Source organism: Chiloscyllium plagiosum, unplaced genomic scaffold (assembly GCF_037043375.1).
Source record: "Chiloscyllium plagiosum isolate Xiang-an unplaced genomic scaffold, Cpla_swu_hap1 HiC_scaffold_3, whole genome shotgun sequence".
NCBI classification, from domain to species: Eukaryota; Metazoa; Chordata; class Chondrichthyes; order Orectolobiformes; family Hemiscylliidae; genus Chiloscyllium; species Chiloscyllium plagiosum.
The window spans coordinates 103,959,303-103,975,083 of record NW_028270141.1 but is presented as its reverse complement, the minus strand read 5'-3'; the positions used below and the strand labels follow the sequence as shown (position 1 = coordinate 103,975,083).

Genomic DNA, 15,781 nt, shown 5'->3' with positions numbered 1-15,781 from the left:
AGAGCGCGCGCGTGAGAGAGCGCGCGCGTGAGAGAGCGCGCGTGTGAGAGAGCGAGAGTGAAAAGAGAGATCAGAAGAGAAGGTGCAAAGCTGGTATAAAATTTCAGCATCAAGGAGTATATGGATTCAAGATTTCAGTCTCTCCACAGTGTTTTGTAGCTAACACCACAAAACCCCAGGTAACCTACCGAAACCAATATTTGAGCATTGCATCAATATTTTGCAAAAGCATTCTTGATCTTATCATACTGTATGACAATACTGATTGGTAGTTTAAAAGCCAACATTGATACAATAAATTAGATTGGATTACTTCGAAAAGGTTCCTCTTAGAGGGATGGTAATTTTTAGACAGAAAGGATTTGTTTAGCATAATTTCATTTCCCAGGAATCTGCTGCCATAGGAAAAAGTGCAAATGAAGCCAGTGATCAGCACTTGTCTAATGTGGTGAAGTTAAATAGTGATTCCTACTTGAGCTCCAGTTTGCGCCACTGGATGATCAGTTGGCTGACAGCATCAAGGTGCTGCCTTAAGGACACAGATTTACTAGCAATCGCCTCCCAGTCCTACAAAACAAAAATATTTGGGTATTTTCAGAACAAATACAGTGACGAATAAACACTAGAATGTAAATTTTTATGAATTTGAGTGAGGTGGTCAATGAGAGGGAAGGAATGGCTCACCTGGGATTTGCTCAAGAGGATCTCCATGCCATTTAAAAACTTTGCCAGAGCACTAGAAACCGGAAAGCTTCTGATTCTGTCCATTACAACCAACAGCTGTAAAAACAAAAATCATCCTGCCTTGAACTTCACACCAAAAATGTGCCAGCTCATACCACATTTTAAACTTCAGACATGCATCTTGCTGCTAAATTCAGGCTCAAAATGCTTCTAATAAATCTGCCATAAAGCATCTGAGCAAAGTCATAGAAGATGGTGGTAACTATTACACACCAGATTGAAGTAAATACCAGGCAGAGTCTTAAATCATACTTCAGAGGTTCAATCTGAATTTACATATTGTCTGCAGATGTTAATGTATGTAATCTATTTTGCATTTTCATCTTAATTAGCAATACTGTAGTGCTCCATCCTTCTCACTATATTATTATAGCTCATTTCTTTTTCTCACACAACCTTATCTATTAAGCCTTGATTAAAAATAAATCTTTTGCAGCCAATCAGAAAACTTCAGAAAGCAATATAGTCCAGAGTGCTGAGGCATATCTCTTTGCACCACATGTAATGACCAAAATATTTGACTGTTAATTATTTAATTTTTATTAGCACTTAGTTCTTGTTCAGTAAGACTATAAAATTTCAAATGTATAGTAGCACGCAGAGACAACAGTGACAGCAAACCCTCATACTCAAGTGCTCTCCTCACACCAGGTGTACAACAGAAAGAGCTTTCACTCTGCACCTACCCCTGTATCTGATTTTGGAACACCACAAGCTTTTCTGAAAATCCTGAGATAGGAGGAGTAGACTAAATGGTTCACCGAACATACACGGCCTTTCAACACAATCATAGCTGATCTCGAGCTTCGACTCCACTTTCCTATCTGCTTTCTCTAATTCCTCAAGACAAAAAAAATGTCTATACTAGCCTTAAATGTATTTAACAATGGAAAATACCCAACTATTTGAGGTAGACAATTCCAAAGATTCACAATCCTGTGTACGATCTGTTATCTCCGTTCTAAAATGATCAGTCACCTACCCTAAAGGTGTGCTATTTCAATTCCCTAACCAACAGAAACACTCAGTGTTTACAGTATAGAGGATGAGTTTAGAATATTGGCTACTGCAATGAGATCTCATTTCATTTATCTAAAAACTAGAAAATCTGGACCCAATTTTCTCAGCCTCTCATTATAAGACAACTCTCTCACCCCAGAGACCAGTCCAGTGAACCTTTGCGACACTGCCTCCAATACAAGTCTGCTACTCCTTAAATACACAGACTAAATATTCCACCCAGCTTTCTAGGTGTGATTTGACCATAGCCATGAAAAATTGTAGCAACTTCTATTCATGTCCTCAAATCTCCCCGCACTAAAGGTCAACATGACTTCTTCACTGCTTATTGTCCCGACATGACAAGCTCTTAAAGTCCTTGCATGAGCAGACCCAGTCTCTAAGAACACCAACTTTTATAAGTTTCATATCTTAGAAAAAGATCAAGATTCTCTTTGAAAAGGAGAGAACCAGTAAAGCACTTTGCCTCTGGTTTATACAGCATGTGGAAGTGGGCAGTAAAACTCAAGAGAAGGCAGTGAAGTCATTAAGCAAAGCAACTGGAGGTCAGGTAACAATACTAGAGTAAAACTGGTAGACTGTAAAAGACAACAGGTGTAGACGTCACGGATTTTAGAAAGGTGAGGAAAAGCAGAGTCACCAAGCACAATCTTTGAAACATTTTTGAAAAAGGAAGTTGGAATAGAGGGTTAAAAACTGTTGTCAGGATAACATCTGCTTAAAAAGAAACCAAAAACCAATGTGTAACTTGTCATGACTAAAAGTGGATTCCGATTGAATTTGTAAAGCTTGTGTTGACTTATGGCATTTACTCATGCGTCCAAATACAAAGGTATTTGGTTTACTTTATACATTCCATGAGGCAAACGGCACAATATAGAACAAAAACTGAGAGAAGTAGAACATTCTAATGCATATCTCTGCCCATTTCATGCTAATGTTTGTTGGCTTTTAACCACTTTTACAAATTCTGTGTTTCAGCCCCAGCCAATGGGAGTTCATAAGATATAGGAGCAGAATTAGGCTATTCTTCCCATCGAGTCTGCTCCACTATTCCATTCCTCACCCCATTTTCCTGCCTTCTCTCCATATCCCTTCAACTCATTACCAATTAAAAATCTGTCTAACTTCTCCTTAAATTTACTCACTATCCCAGAATCCACCAGACTTTGAGGTAGCGAATTCCACAGATTCACAATCCTTTGGGAGAAGTAGTTTCTCCTCAACTTGGTTTTAAAGTTGCTCCCCCTTCTCGTAAGACAATGACCTCTGCCCCACCTCAATTTTATCCACAACTGTTATCATTTTGAATACCTCAATTTGATCTCCCCTCATTCTTCGAAATTCCAGAGAATATAGGTCTATCCCCTAAAGAGAAGACCCACTAGTGAGAGAAAAGGAAAATGGGGGCAGAGATGGGTCACCTTAACACAAAAACTGAAGGCAAAAACTTACACTGAAGCACACGCAAAAAATGAGAAGCTGAATTATGTTGACGGTGTGAAAGGTGCAGACTGCAGAGTGCAGCAACTGGATTCTCTTTACCTGTAGCAGAGCTGGATGGTCAGGCCAGTCTAGTAGTAATTCTTTCACTTTTTGGGTGAAGCTTCTCAGGATGGGCTGGCACTTCTTAGCCTCCTGGATATTTGGATATTGGTAGAAGTCATAAGTATCTTCCTGGGGCAGGATGAGCTCAGAGGTTTCTTCTCCCTCAACAGTATTTTGGATGAGAGAACTGATCAATAACTGACTACCCTGAAGCTCTGCATTCAAGGAAGTGTCTAATGTGAACAAATAATAGTTTAATTAAAACAAAACCAAATTAACATTTATATGGTCAGTAATAAAGATAAAATGCAATTTAGCAAAGAGAGAATATAATACATAGACACCTGAAAATTGGCAGTTAACCTATCTCCAATATTTACTTCAAATTTTAATTATGTGGCTTTACATTTCAATTTTGAGAAGAATTAATGGCATAAATTTTGTCTCAGAAGTCTCGCGCTCTTGTACAACTCAATATGATGACTATTACTTTCATACACCTGAATGCATGAGGACAAGAACTAAAGAAAGGGAAGTTACATTTTTATGAAAGCGGTTCCTAACATTTCAAAACAAACTAATAAATCCACAGACTGGATTGTTTTGAAGTGCTGCTAGCAAAATGGCTGTTATTTTCATAGAATCATAGAATCCCTACAATGTGAAAATATGCTATTAGGCCCAACAAGTCCACACTGACCCTCCAAGAGTAAGCCAGCCAAGACCCATTACCTTACCCCTATTACTTTGCTGTTCCCCTGACTAACGCACCTAATCTATTTTACACACATCCTCTTGCAAATCAATTTAATGATCACTTAATGGTAATCACCTACAGTTAGAAATCTGAGATTTTATGTGCAATGGACATTTGTTGAGAGAGAAATATGAAAAATTGAAGCTGAAAAACACCAAGGTCCATCTAGACCATCTTCTAATGTCCTGGTGGTTACAGAGTAAAAAGAAAATACAGTTGTGCACCAATCACAGTAATCATTCAGGACGCAAGGAAGCTCCAATATTGAAGAGATTTTGCAGTCAGTCATCTGTTTCTCCCCAAGCACAATACACTTTCTTAAAATTCTTTCACAGTGTGTGCACATCCTGGCATTTATTTCTCTTTCTTCTATTATCCTTGAACTAAATGGCGTGCCAGGCAATCTCAAAAAGCAGTTAAGAGTTAACCTGATTCCTATGAATTAGGAGTCACATGTAGGCCATACCAGGTAAGGATGGCAGACTTCCTTCTCCAAAGATCATCAATAATTAGGTGATTTTTCTTTTAAACAACAATAAAACCGATGGCAGTTGTAGCACTCATTGTTATGGAGACTGCATTAATTCATGTAATTTGAATTCCCCCAGATGCTGTGGTGAAATTTGTCCCCAGGAGCATTACCCTGGGCCACTGGGTGACTAGTTCAGTGATAATCACAAATACGTCACCATATCCCCAAAACTTATGCCATGCATCATCCCAAAGTATTGTCAGAAAGAAAATTTATTTAACTTGCTCTTAGATCAATCTTTTCAGTTTCCAAATTTCCCAGGGAATTAGATCTATAGATTTTGCACTCACTGAAATATTGTTTCGCCAGTGCAGTTTAGAATCAATTCACTTTCAAGTACTCTTTTGGCTGACAAGAAATGGATTATCATTATCTACTTTTTACTCGTCTTTTGAAACATGCAATCTTATCACCTCAAAGTGTGGTTATTCCTGCCTTTTTGAAAATCATCCCAAGCTGAAGTTCTGTGTTATGGGTTCTATGCTCAGGGTCATGAGCAACAATCAATGCAGGACCAGCAGAATTTGAGTGGTGATAGCTGAACAGTTATCCTGGAATAACGTCTTTCGATCCTCTATATTCTAAGCACAAATAGGCAGATGGGATCTCAATTTAATTCTATACCAAAGTCAGCATCCCAAATAGAGCACTCAACTATCAGTCTACATTGTATTGTCAAGTGTGGATAAAATCTCAAATTTCTAATGTAGGTGATAGCCAGCAACTGATGAAAGCCTCAAGAATCTGCTCTACTATTCTAGGTGATAGGTGGTCAGCTACCTCAGCACCATATTCCTGTGCCATCCCCATATCCCCTGTATGCCATTGGTTAAGAAAGTGTTTAGTACACTTCCCTTCATTGCTCCAACCACTGAGTATGGAAGTTGGGACATCATGTGCAGGTTGTATAGGACGTTGGGTCAGGCCACTTTTAGAGAACTGTGTACAATTGTGGTCGCCCTGAGAAAGGAAAGATATTATTAAATTGGAGAGGGTTCAGAAAAGATTTATGTGGACATTGCTGGGACCAGAAGGTTTGAGTTATAAAGAAAGGCTCAATAGGCTAGGACTGTTTTCTCTGGAGCAAAAGTTGAGCAGTGACCATATAGGAGGCTTATAAAATCGTGAGGGGCATAGATAAGACGAATAGCAAATGGTCTTTTCCCAAGGATGGGGGAGTTCAAAACTAGGGGGCATTTTTTATGGGAGAGGAAAAGATTTAGAAAGGGCATGAGGGCAATTTTTTCACAGAGGGTGGCACAAACTGCCAGAGGAAGTGGTGGATGCAGGTAGAGTTATAACATTTAAAAGATATTTGAATAGGTACATAAATAGGAAATGTTTTGTGGGATATAGGCAAAATTTGTCCAAATGGAACTAGTTTAGTTTAGGAAACTAGAATGAATGAGTTGAACTGAAGGATCTACTTCTGTGCTGTATGACTATGACTCTGTTTTGAACTTACTCAATGACTGGGTTTCCACAGCCCTCTGGACAGACAATTCTAAAGATTCACCACACTCTGCTTGGAGAGGTTTCCCATCTCCTAAGTCTTAAATGGCTTCCCTTTTATCCTAAGATTACGAGTCCTGGTTCTGGACTACACAGCACTGGGAAATAATATTTCAAGTCTACTCCGTATATTCCTTTAAGTATTTTGAAAATTATTGAGATTGACTCTCATTCTCCCAAACTCTGGGAGAATACAAGGTAAAAGTGAGGACTGCAGATGCTGGAGATTAGAGTTGAGTGTGGGGTGCTGGAAAAGCACAGCAGGTCAGACAGCATCCAAGGAGGAGAGTTGAGGTTTCGGGTAAAAGCCCTCCTTCCTCTGGAGAATACATACCCAGTCTCCTCGTAGGACAATTTCACCATCCCAGTAATCGGTCTGACAAACTCTACTGCACTCTTTCAAGACAAATATATCCTTCCTTTGGCAAGGAGACCAGAACAGTGCACAGTACTCTAGTGTTCTATACCAGTGAAGATCTCTTTGTACTTGTACTCAAATTCTCTTTAAATAAAGGCTAATATACCATTTTCCTTTCAAAATGTTAGTTTTCAGTGTCTTGGACATAAACACTTATCATTTAAGAAATACTCTACATCTTAGTTACTCCTATTGAAGTGAATAACCTCACACTTATCCACATTATATTCCATCTGCCATGTCCTTGTTTACTCACTCAGCCTGTCTAAATCCTCTTGAAGCCTCTCTACATCATCCTCAACTTGCATTCTCAACAGGTTGTACGTCTGCAAATGAGAATATACTACAACTGATTCCCACATTCAAATTAATGATACAGACCATGAATAAACTGGACACTAAGCACTGACATTAATGTAATCCACTGGCCACAGTCTGCAAACCTGAAATTGACCCATTTATTCTTACTGTCTGCCTCCTACATAATAAACCGCCCCTAATCCATGCTGGAATATTACTCCAAACCCACGCACTTTATCTTTGATTACTAACCTCCTGTGTTAGACTTTATCAAAAGCCTTCTAAAAATACAAATACAGCATATCCAGTAGATCCCTTCCTGATTGTACTAAAGTCAAAAATAATTTTCCCTCATAAATCCATGCTCACTCTGTCCAACCAGAGTAATTTTCTGAATTCCCAGCAATCACTATCTTATAATAGATGCAGCACTTTCCCAGGATGCCATGTTTGTTGTTTCCAGTTTTTTCTCTCCTTGCTTAAACATCCGGGCTACATTGCCAACCTTCCATCTTGCAGCCACTGATACAGAATTGGTAGAATTTTGAAAGCTGATCTTGAATCCAGACACCACATCTGTATCCATCTCGCTGGGCAGCTAATGGTGAAAATAATCTTGGGGATTTGATGACTTTCAGTCGCTCTAATTTCCCCGATACTACTTTTCCTTTAAAAAGCTTATTAATTATTTCAGGGAGAATTGTTCTCCTCTGCCCTGTGATGATAGACAGTACTTAATATAGATTAGATTAGATTAGATTTTTTAGATTACATTACAGTGTGGAAACAGGCCCTTCGGCCCAACAAGTCCACACCGACCCGCCGAAGCGAAACCCACCCATACCCCTACATTTACCCCTTACCTAACACTACGGGTAATTTAGCATGGCCAATTCACCTGACCCTGCACATCTTTGGACTGTGGGAGGAAACCGGAGCACCCGGAGGAAACCCACGCAGACACGGGGAGAACGTGCAAACTCCACACAGTCAGTCGCCTGAGGCGGGAATTGAACCCGGGTCTCAGGCGCTGTGAGGCAGCAGTGCTAACCAGTGCCACCGTGCCGCCCACCTGTGCCACCGTGCTGCCCACAAGGTTTACAATCATATTGTTATTTCCTATTCCCATTTCTGCTTGCAACAGTTCCATACACCTTTGCTAATATTTTTCTTTTTAAACTACCTGAAGAGCTTTTACAATCCTTTTTAACTGTTGTTATTTTTAGTTTACATTCATATTCTATTCCCTTTACAGAATTCTAAAGTTCTAATACTAAATTCTAAATAAAAATTTCTAATAGTGAAAGCAAGGGTTTAATGGAGGAAATTAAAGATTATATTAGATCAAAGGAGAAGGCTTATAAAATTATTTTGAAAATTAAGCGTTACTTCTTCCCTAGCTGATGTCAAACTTTTTAATGCATTTTTCCAATCCAACATAACTAATTCCCTCCCCATAATTTCATAATAGCTCTTATTACATTTCAAACTGAACTACATAGTTTGTAAACTTAAAGGGTAAATTCCATCATACTATAGTCACAGCAAGATTTTTAAATGAGTTCTTTCTCACTGAATTATATTTAATCAAACATGGCCTGTCCATGAGTTGGTTCTTCAATATGTTGCTCCAGCAGAACTCTGATATTCCAGGAACTACTCTTCCACAGTATTAATCCTCATTAAAATGTACCCATTCAACATTGACTGAAGTCACCCATCTTCTTGGCATCATTCTTCTGACCACACATGCCACTAACTTCCAGAATTATATGAGACCGATATATTTTGTGGACTTTAAACCACTCACACCACTCACCTGCTTCTTGCTGTTTTTGTGTCAGCCTTCTCAAAAAAAATAAAAATAGCTCTTACTATTAAGTCGACTCACCAATTAGAGAACAGAATCGTGTAATTAGTAATGCAGCCGTATGGTAAGAGGACACAAAAGCACTAAGGTAATCACTGCACTGATGAGCTGGCACACTCTGGCGGTACCACACAGCTTGTGCAAATCTCAAATAGATTTGCTGATGAATATTTATGACAGTTTGAATTGAACTCTCTTGGATAGGGGCAGTGTCAGCAGCTTTAGCCTCTGTGCTCGGAACTTCAGTGTCCATATCTTCTTCAAGACTGGGCTCAGACGTGAGATCAGAAAAATCCTAAAGAAAATAAGAGAAGACCAAACTTAAGATAGTTTCAAACACAAATCTTTCAGAGTTTCGGTAATGCTTCTTTTAAAAGGGAGAATCTACTGGATTCTTTTACATTTGTTTCAGATATTTTCAAGCCATTTCATGACAGTGTAGTTCAGAACTTTCCGAAGCTAAATATATGTAGAAACAAATTATTTTTAAACAGTGAAAAATAAATTGAAATTTTGAAAAAGCAGGAATTCAAAACAAATGCAGAGTCACTGTGAACATTAGTCTAGTAAAAATCAGAAGAAACTTCAAAGAAAATATTATTTCACATTACCTTAGCATATTGAGGGAAATTCTGTCTGAATTCCTTCTCATCTTCCTCTTCGGACAAACTTGATCCATATTCTTTGCTTTTGTACTTGTACAGGCTGGCTTCCTGTTCCTCCTTCACTCTCCTACGCTCTTCCTGCTCATCCCAGGCATTTACCAGTGCCTTTAATACAATGCAAAAACACTATTTCAAATTTTGCTGTTCCATCAGCTGCCAACCCAAAGGAGTACAGTACTCCAAATTTGCACTTGTTAACTGGAACGCACTTCAGATGCCTTTGTCTATTTAGACCTCAGCTGCATATCTTCAATTAAGTGCTTTTCTGAGCACACTTGCAAAATTATTTCCATACCAGGCACTCCATCACATGACCAGGTTCAAACAGGCATTTCTTACATCACTTTTAGGTAAATAGAGAATTCTGTCCTCATACCAACTAAACCTGTGTTTAAACTAAACCAACAAAACATTAAGTCAAAATTGTAGCATTATAAGCTAACAAAAAGGGAGTTTCAGGTCATTGGCCTCAGCTCTAATTGAACTGGAAGTGAATCAAACCACCGCACTGTCCAATTTTCCAAGGTCTGCGGCCTAAAACAGCACCTGGGCTGAATTGAAGAAAAACCATCTCATTCTAATCCTGCCAAATCTTGGCTTAATTAGATGTGAAATCACAATACTATATTTTCTGATAGTTTGCCACCTTCTTTCCCTCTCATTTGCTCATTCTGCTTTGAAAGCAGTGGCTCAAATGAATGCATCTTATTTTATTCTGACTGGTCATCAAATCTAAGTGAGGTGCATAGCAGGTTATCTAGTCCTTGGAGGCAGACAGGACTTCCCTTTTCTTAGCAATCTTTAGTATCTACATGCAGGGTTTCTTGAAGAATAAAGTCAGGAAATTTTTTTTTATTATTTATCACAATTAAAAATTGCAAGAAGTATTGAGCGCGGATTGGTTGGAACAGCAGTTGGACACACTTAGGAGCATGCTGAAGGTGCAAAGCATCAAAGACAGGGGTTGAGGAAACACGGGCACACCTAAGGTTCAAGCAGATAGATGGGTGACCACTCAAAGGGGCAGGCAGATCGCTACAGGGGACTCCTGCACCATCACCCTTTCTAATAAGTATATCACTTTGGATACTTTTGTGTTTGTGTGTGTGCGGGGGGGAGGATTGAGAGAAACAATAGCCTACTAGCAGATGGTGACATCAGCAACCAGAGCACTGGCATCACAAGCTGGTGTGTGTGTGTGTATTGGGGGGGGGGGGTCGTCTAAACGCAGAAGAATACCAGTGATACGGGACTCCATAGACAAAGGCACAGATAGACGTTTCAGTGGCCGCTAAAGGGGTTTCAGAATGGTGCATTGCCGCCCTTGTGCCAGGGTCAATAACATCTGAGTGGGCACAGAACATTCTCAAAAGGAGGGCAAGCGGCCAGAGGTTGTGATTCATATTAGTACTGATGACTGAGGCAGGATGAGATTCTGTAAAGCGAGTTCAGGGAGTTAGGTAATAAATTAAAAATCAGGACCATTAGAGTTGTAATCTTGGGATTACTCCCTGAACCATGTGCCAGTGAGGTTTGAATAGGAAGGCAGTACAGTTAAATATGTGTTTAAAGAGCTGACGTGGGGGGAGAGCTTCAGATATGTGATTCATTGGGTATCTTCCAGTGTAGGTAGTACCTGTAGAAAAAGGATGGGTTACACCTAAACTGGAAAGACACCAATGTCCTGATTGTGAGATTGGCTAGTGTCATTTGGAAGGATTTAAACTAGTGTAGCAGGGGGTGGGAACCTTAGCAGTAGGTCAGCAAGTGAAATGACAGGAGAAACTGAAGACAGAGGCCTGTTAGACTAAGAGGATGAACAGACAGGAAAAGTTACTGAACAGTAGGACTGGCCTTGTTTTAACACTAGGAGTATGACAGGTAAGGCAAATGAACTTAAAGCATGGATTAGTGCATATAATTTAATGTTGTAGCTATTGCAGAGACTTGGTTGTAAAAGGGACAAGGTTGACATCTTAACATTCCAGGATGTGGGTTCATCAGGTGGGAAAGAGAGGCATGTAAATGAGGTGGGGGAGTTATGTCACTGACTAGTAGGAATATTACAGCAGTACTGAGGGAAGATACCTTGAGAGGGCTTATCCAGACAGGCCATACGCATAGGGCGCAGGACAAGGAAGGGTACAATCACTATGATGGTGTTGTACTACAGGCCTCCAAACAGTCAGCGCAGATATGTATACAGATTATGGAAAAAAAAAACAGGATTGTTGTGGTGAGTGTTTGTAATTTCCCCTATATTGACTGGGACTAGCGTAGTGCCAGGGGCTTGGATTGGGGGGGGGGGGGGGGGGGGGGGGGATTTGTTAGGTTTGTGCAGTCGGACTTCCTGAAGCAATACGTGAATAGCTCAAGTACAAAAAGGAGTGTGTTGCTGGAAAAGTACAGCAGGTCAGGCAGCATTCAAGAGCAGGAAAATCGATACTTAGGGCCAGAGCCCTTCATCAGGAATGAAAGTAGGAGCCTTGGGTGTTCAGAGACAAATTGGAGGGTGTGGGGATGGGAAGAAGGTAGCTGAGTCCTATCTTCTCCCCAGCCACGCCCCCCTCCTCCCATTGTGAGAAATTGTGAACGTAGTCAGAAAGAAAAAAGAAGCATATGTAAGGCTAAGGAAACTGAAGACAGAGTCCTCAGGGAATACAAAGAAAGCAGGAAGAACTTAAACAAGGACAGAGGAGCACTAAAGGGAACATGACATGACCATAGAAAACAGGACTAAGGAAAGGACTAAGGCAGGAAAAGGACATGCTAGATGGTGAGTCTAAAAAGGCGCAAATTGATATCCTAAGGCATGTTTTTGCAAAAAAGGTGCTAGGTATTTTGAAAAGCATTAAGGTAGACAAGCCTTCCAAAAAAGATACCATTATAACCAAACTGGAAAAAGAGACAATTTCCATTCTTCATTTCTCAGGAACAACGGCTGTATGGAGAGCTTGGTATGGATAGGTTTGGGTACTGGCTGATTATTAATTACACAGGTTCAGAAGTGGTCAAGTAAGCAAATGGATGAACTATCAGAATTGCTTAGATTAGAGTGGTGCTGCAAAAGCACAGCAGGTCACGCAGCATCCGAGGAGCAGGAAAATCAACGTTTCGGACAAAAGCCCTTCATCGATGCTGCCTGACCTGTGCTTTTCCAGCACCAATAATCTAGACTCTGGTTTCCAGCATCTGCAGTCATTGTTTTTACCTATCAGAATAGCTTGGACTGTCAAGGAAAGGGGAGGGGGTAAAAGGAGGTAAACAGGGAGAAGGTGATGGACAGGAGTAGAAAGGACAAAAATAATTTACTGAGGTAATAAAACACAACATTTGTAGGATAATGTAACTTTTTAACATGTGCCTTTTGGGGAAATCATAATATCAAAGCATCAAGTTCTAATTACTTGGCAGATGTGTCTGAAAAGTTGCAGTGATGCCTGATCCAGTTCACCCAATGAAAGTATATGGCAACGCAGATATAGGAGTGCATTCATCAACAGCTGTTCTTGTGTTGGCAGCGATCTTTGTTCCTTAGCCAGAGACTTTTCGTCTGATGAATTCTTACACAAGAACTGATTAAGCCCTTTGAGGGTCTCCATGGAGGCCTTTGAACACAACTCATCTGCCTGAGCAAGGTAAGTTGGGAATGAGAAGCTGATGGAAGGAAAGGCCAAAAGGCAAGTGACAAGTCGAGTGAGGTCAGCTTGCTTAACAAGCTTATTATTTAGCGACAGGTGAACCTCAGATGCCAGAAGCCTCATGCCATGTTGCATCTGCAAAATGGCAGCAAGAAGGGGTTCGATAATGTCAGGGTATTGACAGTACTCTTCTGCAATTCGTCTCCTGAAGTGGTGATGGGATTGCTGCCAAGCTGCCTCCTCATTGAGTATGACCTGGATGCTCTGACGTGATTTAGGCCGCTTTGCCTGTAGGAGCTGTAACAGTCGAGAGACAAGGGATTTGACTTTGGACTCCTGCGCAATACTGTTCACGTAGTGGTGGATATCTTGGAAGAGATAATCATATTGAGGTACACTGGGGCGGTGCGCCTGCTTTCTAGACAGTACTGCAATCTGTTCCTTAAGGAGATTAATTCTTTGTTGCAAAAACCTAGGACACAAAAAAAAAATTAAGTTGGTGGGTCACAGTAGAATAACCCCATGTACCCGCCATAACTAGAGAAAAATGGAACATGTGCATCGACACAGTCTCTCGTTACTTACATCCCACTATCAAGCGTCTGTTCAGAAGCCTTCTGCTCATGGTGTGAACAGTACCATCTAAATCAGACTCAACAACTCTAACCCAAATTTGAAATTTATCTATCGCTTGATGTTATATTTCTACAATAGCCATTCAAAGCAAAGTTTGCTTTTCACCTGAATACCACTCAAACTCTCTCACTCATTTTCTCTCACTGTAATCAAATCTGCTAACCCGCACAAGGGGCTATGGCCTTTTAACTATGGCAAAGTACAGTCGGTAAACAGCTGATCATCTCTAGCACTCTCCTGCTCAGTGCTTCCAAGTGCATGTGCTGCAACGCAGAATCACTTAGTCAAGATCCCAACATACCTGCTCTCATACTGTCTCTTTAAGAACTAGATTTCTCTTAAAGGGAATGTTTGGTAAAACACCTAGCTTTCAGTTAATGGTCAACATGACTTGTTGACCAGGGACATAAACAATAACAAAATGATTTCAGGGGGTGGTCTGCATTCAGTTACATTTTACATCTGGGACTACCAAGCTGGACGCCAATTGAAGTTCGCAGGTGAAGATTCAAAGCGGCGATGGCTGCTGTGGAGCTCAGACCAAAGTTACAACAGCCACGTTCCCGCTCAAACAAGTTCTCACGGTCAGGGTCACAACTATTTCCAGGCTTCGAGAAACAGCCATTGTGGGAAATTTTGGAAAACACAGTTTTAGTTTGAACTGAGCTCGCTATGGATTAAAACAAAACCTCTAACAGTGCCCAGTTTAAATTTAATGCACTAGCTATGGGAAAGTAAAATGCTTGTTAACTGAAGGGCTCTTTTGCAACCAGGAAAATTCTGACCCAAGGTGACCACGCTGAAGTTGCATTCTTTTAGTAAATATCAGAGGCATTGGGTTCTTACAAGAATAAAAAACTAAAAATTCTTGATATACTGTATACAATGATCATATTTTCCATTAAAAAATTCAATGGAGGAGCCTTCACTTGTGTAGTGAACTGACTTTTGCATTCACAAACATCCATATTTAAAATTACTATGTTAGTTCCCACTGCTTTTTTAACATCGAAAGCAAAACTTCTAATACACAAGCCAAGTTTTTAATCAACCTCATACGCCCATAATAGCCCTTACTGGGGAAATAGAACCACCAAGATCCGCCACTCAAGCTGGCCAGCTACCCCCAGAGGCAGAGGCAATCTGCTACAGAATTTCAACCAGTCTGCTTGGCTTGGAAAAAAGTGAGGGATTAGGAAAGGAAGTCATGGTTTCATGTAAGCACTGATCTACATAAATGTCAATTTCAGACAGGATACTAAACGACGTACCTAATTCGGGGATGACAATGTCTATTCTCTCCATCTTGTAATAGCTCTCGGCCAGTCAACAACTGTTCAGACAGGTTGCGACTCTTCCATTCACATTGCAATTGTTGCAACTAGGAAGAGAAAAAGAAACTATTAACAGACAACATCAACAATTTGCAATTCTTTGACTTGTTAAAACATCTCAAGCCAGGGAAAGCAACAACTACATATAAAACAATAAAAAAATCCAAGATCTTTGACCTCAGTGCTCAGGATTTGCAAGTGATTTCCTATACCATCCTCCGCTGCCACCCATCGGGGTTGTCACCTTGGTGAATGACCCAAATAGCAATGAGAAATGAGCCAAAGTTGGCTGCAAGGACTTTACACATCCAAATAACGCCATGAGATTTTTAATATCCATGTCAATGTAAATAATAGGCAGATGGGATCCCAGTTTAACAAGCAATTTAAAAACAGCCCCAACAGTACCTTATCATTTACATAAAAAGATTAAAGTAGAGATTACAAGGGGAAATTATATGACTATTACTTCAATGCACCAATTTCCAACTTGTGTGCAAGTGACAGTCTTCATTATTTTATGAAAATGACATCAAAGCCAATTATGTATATGAATACCATGCTCCAAGCAAGGTCTCCCTATAACAGAAGCAACTATCATGGGCAAGTGGAAAAACTCAACCACTAGGTCATTTATTGATTAATTACAACAAGACTCTCTTCATAATTTGAAACAGAGACAGAGATTGCTGGAAAATCTCAGTAGGTCTGGGCAGTTATTAGTGGAGAGAAAGCAGAGTTAATATCTCAGGTCCAGGGACCCTTCACTGAATCAAAGTATAGGCATTTAAGTCATTGCGGTAA

At 40.1% G+C, this 15,781-nt stretch overlaps 1 protein-coding gene across 4 annotated transcripts in view; it reads right to left on the bottom strand.

Annotated features, from left to right (window-relative positions):
- Nucleotides 1-15,781, bottom strand: part of mdn1 (midasin AAA ATPase 1) — a 188,532-nt gene that overhangs the window by 58,496 nt on the left and 114,255 nt on the right. For all 4 annotated transcript variants that reach the window (XM_043686689.2, XM_087982248.1, XM_043686702.2 and 1 more), the window contains exons 62-68: nt 14,915-15,024; nt 12,774-13,479; nt 9,313-9,471; nt 8,723-8,996; nt 3,310-3,545; nt 685-780; nt 473-567 (exon numbers count right to left, since the gene is read on the bottom strand). In XM_043686689.2, the coding sequence (XP_043542624.2) occupies nt 473-567; nt 685-780; nt 3,310-3,545; nt 8,723-8,996; nt 9,313-9,471; nt 12,774-13,479; nt 14,915-15,024 (1,676 nt within the window). The remainder of the gene's footprint in view (nt 1-472; nt 568-684; nt 781-3,309; nt 3,546-8,722; nt 8,997-9,312; nt 9,472-12,773; nt 13,480-14,914; nt 15,025-15,781) is intronic.